Source organism: Equus caballus, chromosome 4 (assembly GCF_041296265.1).
Source record: "Equus caballus isolate H_3958 breed thoroughbred chromosome 4, TB-T2T, whole genome shotgun sequence".
Lineage (NCBI taxonomy): Eukaryota > Metazoa > Chordata > Mammalia > Perissodactyla > Equidae > Equus > Equus caballus.
The window spans coordinates 19785240-19800239 of NC_091687.1; the positions used below are offsets into that span (position 1 = coordinate 19785240).

General features: G+C 36.3%; 1 protein-coding gene across 5 annotated transcripts in view; it reads left to right on the forward strand.

Annotated features, from left to right (window-relative positions):
• The window catches only part of VWC2 (von Willebrand factor C domain containing 2), a 119758-nt gene extending 107907 nt beyond the window's left edge, over nucleotides 1-11851 (forward strand). For 3 of the 5 annotated variants that reach the window (XM_001498002.7, XM_070264408.1, XM_070264407.1), the window contains exon 4: nucleotides 1803-2316. In XM_001498002.7, the coding sequence (XP_001498052.1) occupies nucleotides 1803-1954 (152 nt within the window). In that variant the 3' untranslated portion in view covers nucleotides 1955-2316. Of the gene's footprint in view, nucleotides 1-1802; nucleotides 2317-4623 lie in introns of those variants that run through there. The other 2 variants (XR_011437746.1, XR_011437747.1) reach the window with 2 other exon arrangements.
• Nucleotides 11852-15000: the final 3149 nt, after the last annotated feature.

The following is a 15000-nucleotide window of genomic DNA, read 5'->3' on the forward strand; positions in this document are numbered from 1 at the left end:
CAAAAACAAAGAAAAAAGCATGCAAAAGAAAGCTAGCATCCAATGTAAAATTCCCAGGCATCTCAGGAGCCAAGTGGGACCAGCATTTACAAAGTGGAGCCTGCCTCAAGCAGCCATGGCTGCACTGTGGGGCTCTGACCTCAGAGGTGAGGAAACAGTCCTAGCCAGGAGTGCAGAAGGCAGCCCAGGGCCGGCTGTGTGGCAGTAGGTGGAGACAGAGGACATCCTGTTGGCCTACTGGATGGGGAGGGTCTGGATTTAGAGTATTGTAATGCACCAGAGCTCATGGGGGAGAGTGACTTTACTACCAATAAAGCTCAACACCTCAGACAGAAGAGGCACTGGTCCCAGGCGTGGAAGCTCTGACAGTGTCAGCAGGCGATGCATGCAGACAGCTGCCCTCTGGAAATACAGGACTAGCACTAGAGAGAAAATAAGATTGGAATTGAAATTTGGGTCTCATTCCCAGACGAATGATTGTTAACACATCAAGATCTCCAAGGGAGAAAGGTAGAAGTCAAGGGAAGAATCCCAGGGCTGTGTCTGAGTCACGGGGCGGGAGAAAGCAGAGTTCCTAGAGGGAGAAGGGGCTGGGGACACCTGGCTACAGTTTCCAGAGTGACACATTCAGGAGCCCGTTTGGCTAATAATATGAAAAGCAGCAGCCGCAAAAGCATGAGTTACTCTGCTTAGAATTATTCTGCCTTAGAATTATATAAAGGCCAGTTTTTATCCTGGGACTTGGTTGGATCAGTGCATTTTCAAAAATTTTGTAGACCCATGTTTTTCATTTCTCATATGACTTCATGCCTTATAATTAATCATATTTTGGTAGTGAGCACATCATCAGAGACTTTAGAAGCAAAGGAGGGGAGATGAGAATTTGAGCACACTGTTGAAGTTCAAAATTGGCGCCTTTATTTAGGCCCCGGTAATTACTGATGTTTCTATTTTAGAGAGAGGTGTGGAGGCAGAGCAGTTGTTCATATCTGAATCAGGTGTGTGAACCATAACATAAAACTGTTTGTTTCAACTCATAGTGGAAATCTTTCTGGTACTCATTTTTTCATGTCCTTGACTTTACCTTGTAAGTGAAATGAGGATGTGGCACCTTTGTGGGTTGAGAAGCTCATAGTTGATGTTGATTGAGAATCTCAGGGAAGGTCTCATGGAAGACTGTTGAAGATATAACCCTGGTACTTGCTAAGAAGGTGCTTCTCAAAGTGTGGCTCCCAGACCAGCAGCATCAGCATTAAGGGAACTTGTTACCACAGCAGATTCTCTGGCCCATCCCAGACCTGTGAGTCAGAAGCTCTGGGGACTAGCAACCAGTGTTTCAGGAGCCCTGCAGGTGATTGCTTTGTATGCTGACTTTTGAAAAGCTACTCCAAGAGGTGTGGAAGTTACACCGGATTTATTTCAACCAGTTTGCTTGTTTAAGCTTTCTCTTCTAAAAGTACCATAAGAATAAGACTGATTCTGTGAAAGTCACGGTTAATTATGTTTTTTCTATGATTACTTAAAATTAATTAAATCAAATGATGATAGATTTGGCCTATGTGTAAGGGCCCAAAATGGGATAATCTGTTAGTGAAAATCACAGTATCATCACTCTCAAAAATTTTAAATAATATTAATTTCATTTCAGAAAAGAAGTTGGAGTACTCCATGTTACTGAAATTAGAACATCCACTGTTTTTCATTAAAAAAGTGAATAAAACATGTACTGTAAAGCTAACTGCCTAATTAACTATATTATGTATTTATACACACACGATATAAAACATTTTTCTGCATTTCAGGTCCAAACTGCTTTGCAGAAACTGCTGTCATCCCAGCTGGGAGAGAAGTGAAGACTGACGAATGTACCATATGTCACTGTACTTATGAGGAAGGCACGTGGAGGATCGAACGACAGGCCATGTGCACAAGACATGAATGCAGGCAAATGTAGAAACTGGACCATACAAAAACTCTGACATTTTTCTAGAATATTTTACTGATGTGAACATTCTAGATGACTCTGGGAAATATCAATCAAAAGGAGAAGACTTTTGATGAGGAATAATGGAAAATTGTTGGTACTTTTGCTTTTCTTGGTAACAATTACTGCAAGAGAAGGCAATGGATATATTTCAAAATATCAACAAGAACTTTGGGCATAAAATCCCTCTCTAAATAAATGTGCTATTTTCACAGTAAGTACACTAAAGTACACTATTATATATTAAATGTATTTCTATAATCCCTCTATTAGAGAGCTTATATAAATGTTTTCTATAGATACAGATTAAAAATGCTGTGTTGTCAACCATCCTCACTGTGTACCTGCATATCTTTTTCAGTTCGGATTCCATCACATGAGATTGTAGTTACTGATTCTCCTTCACATCTTAGAATAATGGATTATTAGATAATGGGATTGATTTCTACTGAAATCCTGCCCAAATTCTATTTCATTACAGAGCTATATCTACTGGCCATCCTTTGAAGATCCAGTCTAGTTGACATAAATACAATATTTCCTTTTTACAACTTACTGCTTTTATCATCTCCATTCTTAGTCATTTGGGAAATGCAGGCACAAAGATAGCTAACATACACCTTTTCTGTGCATTCAAACTCGATGTTGTACGCCATAGATGGATGCATACATATATTTCATTTTCACTTACATTACTTTCTCTTGCAAGCATGATTTTAAATCATTCCCTAAACTGAGGAACGAGGTAGGCTGGACAATTTGCATTATTGTTCCATCAGGCAGAAAAACAAGGAATCCCTTGATTCTCTGGAGAAAAGTTAAGGAAAATTGAACTCCTGAACACCTGCAATCTAAATACGCTCCAGATATCCCAGCTCTGCATTTCATGGACTCATGTTTCTCATCAGAATGATCATCTGTCCCCGTAACTGGCCACAGTCAAATCCTGAGCGATAACCCTGTGTTAGTCATCCTCCAAGCGCAGAGTGAGGAAGCAGTTCTGTCCAATATGTTAAAACACACAATGCTGAAGGCCAGGTGCACTCTGCAACTTTTCTGTAGTTACATATAGTTCTAAACTGACTCCATTTGGACAGAGAATAAAAGAAGCCACTGCAAATCCTTCTGATCTGATCCATGCATATTAGAGAATATTTCTGCCTTTATCAATCAATCAACACTTGGCACATTAATGAGAAAGGTAGAGTCTTACTAGGTGTAGGGTGTAAAAAAGCAGAACTATAGTCACTATTTGAAGGCTTTAAAGTTTTTTTCCTATACATTTATTGATTCCAAAATTTGGAATTAAGCACCTATTGAGTATAAATTATTTGAAGACAAGAAAGGGAATAAAGCATGGTTTCTTGCCTTCATGGAATTTGGCCTCTGGCCTCTGGCATAACACAAATAAGACATTACAGTGCATTGTGGTAGGACTCAACTAGAGGTCAGCAAGAGGAGGTTAGACAGGCCTCCTAAACAGCAGAGAGTACAAAACAAAATCATTCAGCATATATCAGTCAATCATTAAAGGTTGAATAATAGTCAAGAAAAATTGATATATTTGTCATCACTGAAAAGTTGAACCACTATGGACCTTAATAAATGTAGAGCCACCACAAAGTGAATTTCTAAGAAATTTACATATGCTTAGGTTTAACTTTTACCTTGCTTATCAAGAACGTCTTTGGCCAAAATGTGCTCCACACACACAAATTTGCATGAAAATACTCAGGGGAAGAATGAACCAGTTGCTCTCAGGTGTGATCAGTTTTCTGAAACTTACCTTTTGGTATTAAAGGCTGCTAGATATCAGCCATCTCTACATTATCCAAGGGTAGATTTTTTTGAGACAAGGTTATATAAAGTTATGATTTTGTCAAGAAATGGTCCTAGCCCCCATGGGGAGGTAGGCATTCTCGATCTCTCACAGCATACCAGCAGCCTCTCCTCTCCCCACCAGGAATGCTGCAGTCCAAGAGACTCAGTCATTGAGGCCCAAAGTCTCCCTGCTTCTCTCAGTGACGTAATCCCCACAGGATGGGCAGTGAGCTCTGAAATTACGGCAATGGCACCCTAAACACTGTGAGAATTTCAGAAAACCTGGTATTTGGCTGCATATAGAGTGAGCATGAAATCATCTTGAGAAATTGACTTTCACTGGGTCTAATCTAGCGTGAGCCACCTCGTCCCAGGCACACTCCTGAGAACTGGAGCTCATGGCTGTTATCACACTACAGTAACTTTCCTCTCCCTCTCTGGTTTCAACCCCTCATTCCTCTTTCTACATAAATAAATAATAAAAGAATAAAAGAAGCCACTGCAAATCCTTCTGATCTGATCCATGCATATTAGAGAATATTTCTGCCTTTATCCATCAATAAGATTGATAAGAACATAAGAACACATAATAATACATACGAACATAAGAACACATAAGAACAATACGTAAACTAAAGAAATGGCAGAATCTGGACTAATGATACTTCTTATCCTTAATATATAATGATATTATTTACATTTTTGTCCAAGAGAAACTTGTTGTTCTTAGGTTATTTCTGGCTTGCTGTTGATTTAGACTTGCACATCTATGAAGCTATCAGGTTGAACTGTTATTTTACTCTTTTCTTTTCCCATAGAACACTTTGCTGAGATTACTAACAATGAAACTGTCCTGTTCGATAAGTGTGACCACCTCAATAACTACCTTACAAAGAGAGGAGAGTATGAGTCCAGGTTGACTGATTCCAAAACATTGTGGTTTGGACATGGTACTCAACACAGAGCCTCAAAGTTCAAGAAAGGAGTTGTTGGAGCGCCAGAATCATTAAAATTCAAATAGGCCTGCTCCATAAGTACCTAATAATTATTGTCAAATGATTTATTCAGGTTAAAAAAGGAAATCATGCTTACAAATGTATTACATGAATTTACTTCAACTTATTCAACCGATATTTATATCTGAAAATATGAAGCTACTTATACAAGCAATAGAGTGGTTCTGGAAATTATCTAATCTGACATTTTTGATTTTCAAGTTAGAGTCATTCTTTCAGTCATAGGATATTTCCTTGTTGGATGAATCCATCAGTACTTTTACAATCCATCAGTACTTTTACATTTCACAGAAGTTTTGGGTAATTTCCAAAACTTGTATTTCAGTCCTGCATGCAACAGACATTAGACGCTTCCTAGCCATGTGCCAGGGCCTGCTCTAGTGCTGTGCCTCTACAGATGGGGATGTGAGACTATCCTTGACATCAGGGGGTTTATATGCCTTGAAACTAATTTACATTTGATTATTCCTCCCCCCCTTTTTTTATTTTTGCTGAGGATGATTAGCACTAAGCTAACATCTGTGCCAGTCTTCCTCCACTTTATATGTGGTTCACCACCACAGCATGGCTGACAAGTGATGTAGGTCCATGCCTGGGATCTGAACCCATAAACCCAGGCTGCTGAAGTGGAGCTTAACCACTATGCCATGGGCCGGCCCCTGATTATTTTCCTTTTACTCTTTGATACTTTCAATTTCTTCATTTCCTTTGTGCAGTAAAACATGTTGAGATGACTCCTCATACATTTTAAAATTTGTAGCATCATGAATTTGTTTAAGAAGCTCTCCTTTCCACTCCCTCAACGTAAATGCTTTATGTATACAATGTTTAAAAATGTCCAAAAAATTTCAGAGTTCAAATATTTTCTATTTTTTTATTTTGATTTTAAGTAGCGAAATATGTTTTTAATGTAGCCATTATTTGAAACATGAAAAATATACACTATTTCAAACAAGCATTATTGAAAACTATATCAATTATCTTAAACATAGATTATTTACACATATAGAAAACAAAAGTAGACACAAGCCAAATTTAACAAATATTAACAATTTACTCTATTTGCGTTAATAGGCAAGAGATGAAGTCTAATTTTTATTAATTTTTAAAAAGGCAGATGTGTGCTCCAATGCCACGCAATAAGGAAAAGTGTTCTAGATGGCTCGCCGTCAGCACAATGGGGCAGTAGCAGATGTACCAATCAACAGGCACACTGGGAACAGCTATGGCTTCTTTGGCCAATATAATTTTCAACATAAGTTTTTACTAGACCTGCCCACCTAATCTTTTTTCCCTACTCCTAGCATCTGTGGATGCCTGATGCAGTCAGTTTTTCTGAATAATCAGATTTGGAGATAGCAATTCACTTATTCTGGATTAAAAGCATTTTTACAGTTCACACGTTTTGCATTCCAGCTGCCACCTACTGTTCCACAGTAGAGCTGTTTCGTCCTCCTCACTCCAAAGCAACTTCCCCAGTCTACTAATTCAGTTTTTGAAACACAGCTTTAGTTTTTGACTGAATTCTCCCAATTGCACACAGAATAACAGCCAGACTCCTCAGCATGGCAGACTGTCGTCTTTACACTTAGGTCACAGTCCACACCCTGACCCAGTCCCCCGGCGGGGGGGGGGGGTGTCAGATCCTTAGGCTCTGCCTGCCTCTGACTATGCTCTGAACATGGCCTCCACTTTCCAACTCCCTGTCATTTCAGCATCTTGAGATATTAAACATTTTTCAATACAGAACTCAAGTGCCATTACTTGTGAGAAGGCTTCTTTAGTCCTAACTGGATTGTCCTTCTATGCCCCTGACGTGCTATTCATTTGGTATCTTATTTTAGCATATGATTTAGAAATCCTGTTATGCTTTCATTATAGTTAATTTTATTTTTCCTGAATTATTTACTCTAAAATCTTTTAAATTCAGGCTGTGGAACATTCAGTCCCCAGAATATCATCCAATACCTTTATGTTAAAGGCTTGCTGAATTGTATTCAATATAGAAATTCAGAGTTATTTACTGTCCTTGTTTAAGGCCAATACGCATCTTGCGAGCAACTCTAAGATCCCCTTGTCTAGCTGCCCTCTTGTCTCTTAGTTTCTCAGTTGTCTTGCAGACCTCACACGTCCAGGACACAGCAACCTGGGACATATCAAATCCCCACTGTTGCAGAGTTGAGGGTGAAGAGCCATTAAACAGCCATTGACCATTTCTGATGCAAGTCAGGAAACAAATGGCTTTTGGTATAAAATTTCTGATGCTGAAAATAACTTCTTATACTGAGGAGAAACTGGTACTTATGGATAATAAGACAAGTCAAGTTTACACTTTTGGTGTTTATTTACTTGCTTATTTCTAACTTCTGGAATATAAATGGCTTATCTTAGACTTTCTTTCACAGTTTTGAATATTTCTGCATACTTTAAACATAATAACACAATTAAACAGCTCAATAGGTATCTAATGAAGTAATAAATCAATGAACTGAGTCATCTGTGCAAAACTACAACCATTTCCATAGCCTGTTGGAAAAGTGTTACAAAGTGCTGCTCGTTTAAATTTCACCACAGTGTCAAATTTCAGTCTGAATTTTTCAAAGCCCCTGCTATTTTAACCTTAACACAAAAATGTAGACATCAAGTCCAAACGCCCAATGTTGAAAGGAATAAAGTCCACTGAACATTAAGTGACACTGACAATCACGCTGGGAGTGCTCACTAGAAGTCTCAATAGCGTTAAGAAAATGTAAATGAAAATGTGCTGTAAATGCTTTACACATGGGCATTTTATAGCCCAAGAAACTCCTTCCAGGTGAGCTTAGAGAAGTATATAAAATCTATGACTTACACATTACATAGGCAATTTATAGGAATTATCAAAAATAATCAAAGGATACACCTGAAGTCATTTTAGTACATTGACGTCACAGTCTGATAACTAAAAAGAATTGTAAATATTGCCACCTTAGTTTTAAATTCAATTTTCAGGATATATAAACATGTCTCAATTTCATTTAATATTTAATATTTTATTTAATAGTTAATTTTCCATTTTTAAAAATTCCTGGAATGTAAATTTTAGTCAGAATTGTTTTAAAATACATTTTATAAGAATATTATTTTCCCATTTTCTTTATTATATTTACATTATCAAATGAATACAATTCTATTTTTATTTCTGCTTGATTTTTGGGATTATTCCCTTCCTAAGCATGCATTTCTTACAATTAAAATGAAAAAAAGTGCAAAGTATCCAATAAGTAATGTCTTTCTATGAAATTATTAATGTTTTATATGTAACAAAGTATTTCATAGTTCTAAAAAATCCACTATTAGGCAAACAATAAATGTATGTTACAAGCCAAGAATTATGTTAGGTTCATTTATTATCTCATTTACCCTCAAAATTTCCCCAGGCAGTGAGTAACATTATCCCCTTTTTTTGCATAACAGTAAATGTAGGCTCCAGGAAGTTCAGAAACTGGTTCCAGATTCAGTCCAGTGAATGATGGGGTTGATTTAAGAACCAAACTGCTTTACACCAGAGCCTGGGGTTTGACGTCTTATCGTTCGCTTTTAGAGCAAGGACCTCTAAAAATTAGACAGGAATTTCCAAAATGTTTTTCTACTCTATTCCTCACAAATATAGGGAATGAATATCTCCCTGAATCAACTATGGTGATTTTGACACTTGTCAAAATAAAAAAGGTAGCTCCTCACAAAAATGTTGTGACCTTCCTAGTCTAAATGTTCGTCATATCTTCTGACTCCTAACCAAACTGTATCTCAACTTCTTGTTAAAATAGTATTCAAGCATCAGTAGTGTTTTTGTATGTCTTTGTTTACATATGGTCCTAGCGCTGAAATTTACACAAGATGACCAAATATTATGACCCAGTCCTCCTGAAGCCAAGTGAAGAGAACTGCCATGTATTGCGTGCCAATTATATGCCAACCACTACAATAAGCATTTCAAATTCTTTCATTTGATTTCTTCCTTTTGTTAACTCTGCTGTATAGATGAGGAAATTAACATGTGGTAGGTAACTTGTCCAACTTGCAGTGGTAGAACTGAAGCCAAGTCTGTCTGGTTCCGTTATCCTGCATGCTGCACAGTCAGGGCTGGAATGGAGAGCACTGCCTGCACCAAATATTCTTCCAGTGGAGCAGTTGCTGACCTTATTTATCACTGATATCATTCTACAAATATTTATTGAGTGTGTTCTATGTGCCAAGTACACTTTTGGCCTGGGTGACTAAGAAATATATGGCCCTTGGGCCATGGAGCTCCTGGTCTTGTACACCTACAGAGGTTCTTACATCAAGAGAAACAGGGATGGTATCACATGCCATTTTGAACTTTTGCATTAAAGTCATTAACTTGCATCAGTATCATAATTTATAATTTAAAACAAATTCTGCTACCTCTTGATATACACTAACTAGACTGAATTATGAAGTTGAGACTGTATGGAACCAATGACTTTAAGAAAGTATTAAGTGCCTTCCTGGATTAGTTATACTCTGCAATATACTCACCACACATTGTTTTCATTTAAGCCTCAGAAACTTCAGTTTAATTTACTATAAATAAAGTGTTAAAGGAATCTGCACATTACATAATGTTCAATCTGTGATTTCAAAGCACATACTATTTTTCCGAAAAACAAAGTCCGTCCCCAATCAAAACAATCCCAGCGAGATGGTGGAGGTGGTTGGAGGAGTGAGAAGGTCCCTCCAGTCAGCAATTGGCAGACGAGTGGCCAGGTCAATTCAAATGCTCCTGCCCTCCCTTGCTATTTTCTCTAGAAGAAAACATTCCCATTTAAAAATAGGCATCATTGCAATAAAGAAGCTTGATATAAAAATATTATTTCCTATCTATCTTTTTGTAGGTTATAGATTAATTATGGCAATCGATATCATAAAAAATATAGATCTTACACATAGCAACACTGAAGTGAGAATCAAAATGCGTCCTCTACTTAAGCCAAAAACTAAAAATCTTTAAAAGAAACATAATGGGCTTTTTTAGTACAGTAAGCAGCATACCTACAATTCAAAGGACAAATAATGTTATATAATAATCGGGGGGGAATGAAAGTGATTAATTTGAATACAGAGCCAAAATGCAACAGTGTTGTAATTTAGAGTAATACAGATTTTAAAAGGTGCATTAGAAAACTTTAAAACATTGAGAAGTATGACTTAAAAACTAAAAAATTATAATGCATAATTAGCTCTTAAGGAAAAAAAGAGAAAATAACAAAACAAAGGGTGAGATAATGTTCCCTCACTTTAGTCCTCAGAATTATCTAAATTTTCCAGCTGGAAGCATTCTTTCTATACATGCATGCATCCATAAATGGTTAAACAGTTACCCTCCAAATTCACTATGATATGAAATGTAAATTAAGTATAAGGAGGACCTGATTAAAAACAACCAAACAAAAGACAAAAGAAGCAACGCTTCATGATCTAGACAGTCCTTTTAAGTCAGACATCAAAGACAGGTGGATATAAGCAGTAAGATATACATGGGAGTAGACTGAGAGATGCTATTCTGCAGACTTCGCCATTCTAATTTGTCTATGTAAACACAGCTACATAAATTCTGTAACTATTTGTACATAGCTATAAATATAAGCATGTGTATATACACATATGCATTTAATTATTTACTACTTATAATTTGAAGTGATTTTTTTCCAAAGACTCAGTATTTGAAATGAGGGAGAAAACTCATTTTAAATGGCATCATTTGCAAATACATATGATGCTTTACAAGGGACCAGATGAGTATAAAACCACAGCTTCTGTTTTCATTTTTAACAGACTGTTGTAGGGATAGATACTAAAAGATTGCATTTATTATATTTCTGAAATACAGACAGTTTTCTATAGAGTGAGAACAATGATATATTTTTATAAGTTCTTTAGTGCAAGTGAGTCTCCCAGTAAGTGTTCATGTCCCGTACAAGTTTTTCACACATCAAGTTTTTCTTGCAAGTGTAACAATGAAGAAATCTCCAACCACCATTTTTCCTGCTTATCTGACAGATGGAATATTATGCATAGTGTTGAAGATACTAAAGGGAATTCCAGCTGGGAAAAAAGAGGAGAGGAAATTGATCCAAAGGAAATGCCTAAGATGCTTTTTAGGAAGCAAGGGCTAGCACATGCTGGTTGGAGGGATGGATCTGGTATCAGCAGAGAATGGCAGGAATTAGAAGGCATTGGCAAGTGGTTCCCATCCCTGGCAATGGCCCTTACTCCATATCTATGGAATCACAATCACCAGAAACAAAGGCCAAAGCATTCTTTTAACATTTGTATCATAAACATCCTCAATAAATATTTGCATTCCCTTTGCTTTCTGTAACTGAGCAGTAAAGGCTTTGGCCATCAGAAGTCTGGTTCTAAACCCTGTCCTACCACTTACTGAATGTTGATCAGGTACATGCTACCTACCTCTCTAACTCAGATTACTCATCAGTAAAGTGGGGATAGTAGTACAAATCCTAAGACAATTGAGTTAGTTAATATTTGTAAGACACACATACTAGAATGGACAATATAAAGCACAAGGTCCACAGAAAAGTGTTTATTACTTAATACATTGGAAATATGAGAATATTGAAATTAAAACATTTTGAAGATTCTAATTAAGTAAAAGTGAATGTCTTAATTTAGAATTCATCTTTCTCCTGTTCTGTTCTTTTCATATGTTTACATTTAAAACATATAATTTATATATATCTTAGTTTTTATCCCATTTACTTCTAGTATCTGCCAGAAAAATGTTTTGTAATAGCTTAATTTTATGTGGGCTGAATGTATATAATTAGGTCCAATTTCTACATGTTGTTGCATGGGTATGTGTGTTGAACTGATTTATAAAATAAACTATTTATTAGACTGGGTTTTGCACTTCCAGATAGAGTCATATTTAAGAGAATACTTTTGAAATATTCCGGCTTTTTAAAGTAGATTAAATGAGAACAATAAAATCTATGTCGTTAAAAAATACTCAAAATGTTTCAAATATTTTGAGTTATTTAAATATAATCCTTGAGGCTTACTCAAATATATATTATGACTTTCACTTCTGTTATTTAAGCGAAGAATAGACACTACACTGAAGTAGTATCTGTGATATAATCACGTCCCATGGTACAGACTGGGATGACAACACATTTTTATTTTGTCATTTCTAAAAGTAAATGTAATGCTCATTAAACCACATAACTAGAAATATGGACTAGCAGTAAGTACGTACCTTAAATTCAGATTCTTTTTATGGACTCTCACTAGAGTTTAGTCTGCAATGGCATGGAGAAAGGCCTCTTTAAAAATAAATGAAAACCAAAAATCTTCTTTTTAAAGCTAAGAACTTCACATTCCTGAATTGGCAGTTTAGGCAATTTAGAAAAATCTTCCTGCCAAGGGCAACAAAAATAAGCTGGACAGAATATATAATTCTTCTTGAAGCAATTAGAGATCTAAAAACCTGGGAAAAACACAACCAGACTAAGAGCTGGAAAAGCCCAAATTCAGAGTTTTGCCTAGCATTCTGAGTGTTTTTGCCCCGAGTATGTTTCCTATTTGGAACGGTGTGCTGAGAAACTGAATAGCACTTTTTGACATCTCATGGGGCAAGTGGGGCAAAATATGGAGTCTGAGTACACCAAGGATGGTGGCCTTGGTGTTATCTAAATGGAAGCCCATCTTTGAATCACTGGATTATCAGAAAATCTCAACCACTGAAACTGGGTTAAAGAGATCAAAGATGGCCAATGCCTCCAGCCTCCTCACTGGAAACAGATAGAACTGTCTTTGGCCCTAAATTATGATTACAAATGTTTTCAAATACAAAGCATATCATCAAAACTAAAGAGGCACACAGGGCTGTGAGAAAACACGAACACAAAGGAACAGGAACCCAGAACAACAGGTACAGAATCACAGTGTCTTCAAGTGATGGAATAATCAGACCCAGAACAGAAAATAAATGTGCTGTACTCAAGGAGGTGTAGGACAAAATTGAAAGTTTCAGTAGAGGATTAGAAACCTAAACTGACCTAGCAAAATTGAAAGAAAACAAATAAGAATTTTGTAACTGAAAAATATAATAACTTAAATATATGAGTTTAACAACATATTAGACACAGCTTAAGAGAGAATAGTGAATTCTCTATTCTGAATAGAATCTGAATCTATGGTGAATTTCTCTATACTGAGAAAAGTATCTATATGCAACTTGCATCCTTAAAGTCAGAAAAAAAAAAGCAGCACAGATATAAAATGCATAAGGAAGCATAAGAGAATAAGAATGCAGTGAATATTTAAAGTCGTAAAAGGAGAGGAAGGGGAGGAGGGAGTAGAAGCAATAGTTGAAAAGATAATAGCTCATGATCTTCTAACGTTGATGGAGGACAGCAATTCAATGAAGAGCTCCCAAACAGCAACACTACAGTGAAACAAAGAAAAACTGAAAATCCTACAAGCATCCAGAGGAAAAAGACAGATTTTATTCAAAAAAGAAACAATTATATTGACATGGTATCAAAAGAAACCATGGAATTCTGAAGACAGCTGAATTTCTTCAATGTACTGAAGGAAAATAACTGCCAACTTAGAATTCTATATACAGAAATAATATCCGGTAGATTATAGCATACATTCGTGCCTTATCAAGATCTAATATTTCCTGATGCTTTTTATCTTTTTACAGACAATGTGAAAGTCATAGTAGAGTTTAACTCCATTTAATTATTCCTTACTATTGTCTTGATGTATTTTAATTGCATTTTTTAAATCTGACAAATCTTTACTATTACTTTTTAATAGTCACTATTCATTTAGCTATATCCCCTATTTGTCATTTTATTGGGTTTTATTCCTTCTTTCACCTTTTATTGCACATTATTTTTCTTCTGCCTGAAGAATAGTCTTTGGTTTTTCTTTCAGTGAATTTCTACTCGTGGTAATTTTTTTAAGTTTTCATTTGATTGAAAGTATCTATATGTGACTTGCACTCTTAAAGGATACAAATATAAAATGGTAAAAGAAACAAGTATTAGATCTTGATGAGGATGTATACTATAATTTATAGCATAATATTTTTATATGTAACTGGTGGAATGAATAGGAGACAAAATAATCATAAATGATATAGAAGACATGAAGAATATAATTAATAAACCTGACCTAGTGGACATGCACATAATTCTTCCTAAAAAAATTACAGAATACATATTTTTTATAAGTACATGTGGAAATTTTATAAACAATAAATTTATGCTGAGTCATAAAGAAAATACAATATAAAGAACTGATATATAGACTATAAATCTGGAGAACATTTCAATTAAACTATAAATCAATATGAAAAAGTAAATAAAAGTCTCCATATGTCACAAATTAAGAAACAGAATTCCAAATATCCCATAGGTCAAAGCTTGGGCACAGACAATGGTACAACTGTTGTGAGTGATATGAGGGTCTGGACTACCAGCTCATGCAGCTTACATGGGCTCTATGGTCCTGCTTGGACTGAGTCCTCAAGGTACCACTTCCATCTAACAATGGATTGCTGTTGGGTCAGCTGAGACCCAATGCATAATGGGCAGTTCTGGGTTTGTGGTCACTTGGTGCCCCATAGTCAAACATTCATCAGGCTTTATTACTTGCCTTACTCTGTCTGCCTCTGCTCCCATTAGTCCTGGCCTGCAGAGGAAGCCCACAGATGAAGTATTTAGTGATGCTGGTGCTGCTCAGACCCACACATCCCTGATGGCCCCATGAAGTGTGGGCCATTGAGCTCTCTTGTGGAACATAATGCTCTGTTGGGAGTTTTACCTTCTTATATCAATTCCAGCATCCCCAATTCCCTCAGCTTCTGTATTCCTTCCTCTTTCATCTTCCCTGGGTGGCTCCAGAATTTCTACCTTGCTCAGTCTTGCCCAGCACTTTTTCTAGGCCTTTAAAAGCTTCCCATCCCCAGCAGTAAGTGTGCCCATAATGCAGGATTCTTGCCAGGGAATTAAATATCACACCCCCCAAAAACTGTCCTAGTCAATAAATTCTTGTATAATAAGTTCCAGTTCCTTTGATCAAACACCCTCAAACTCTAATCCCCTGGTTCTTACCAGTAAATTAACAATCTTTCTGTAA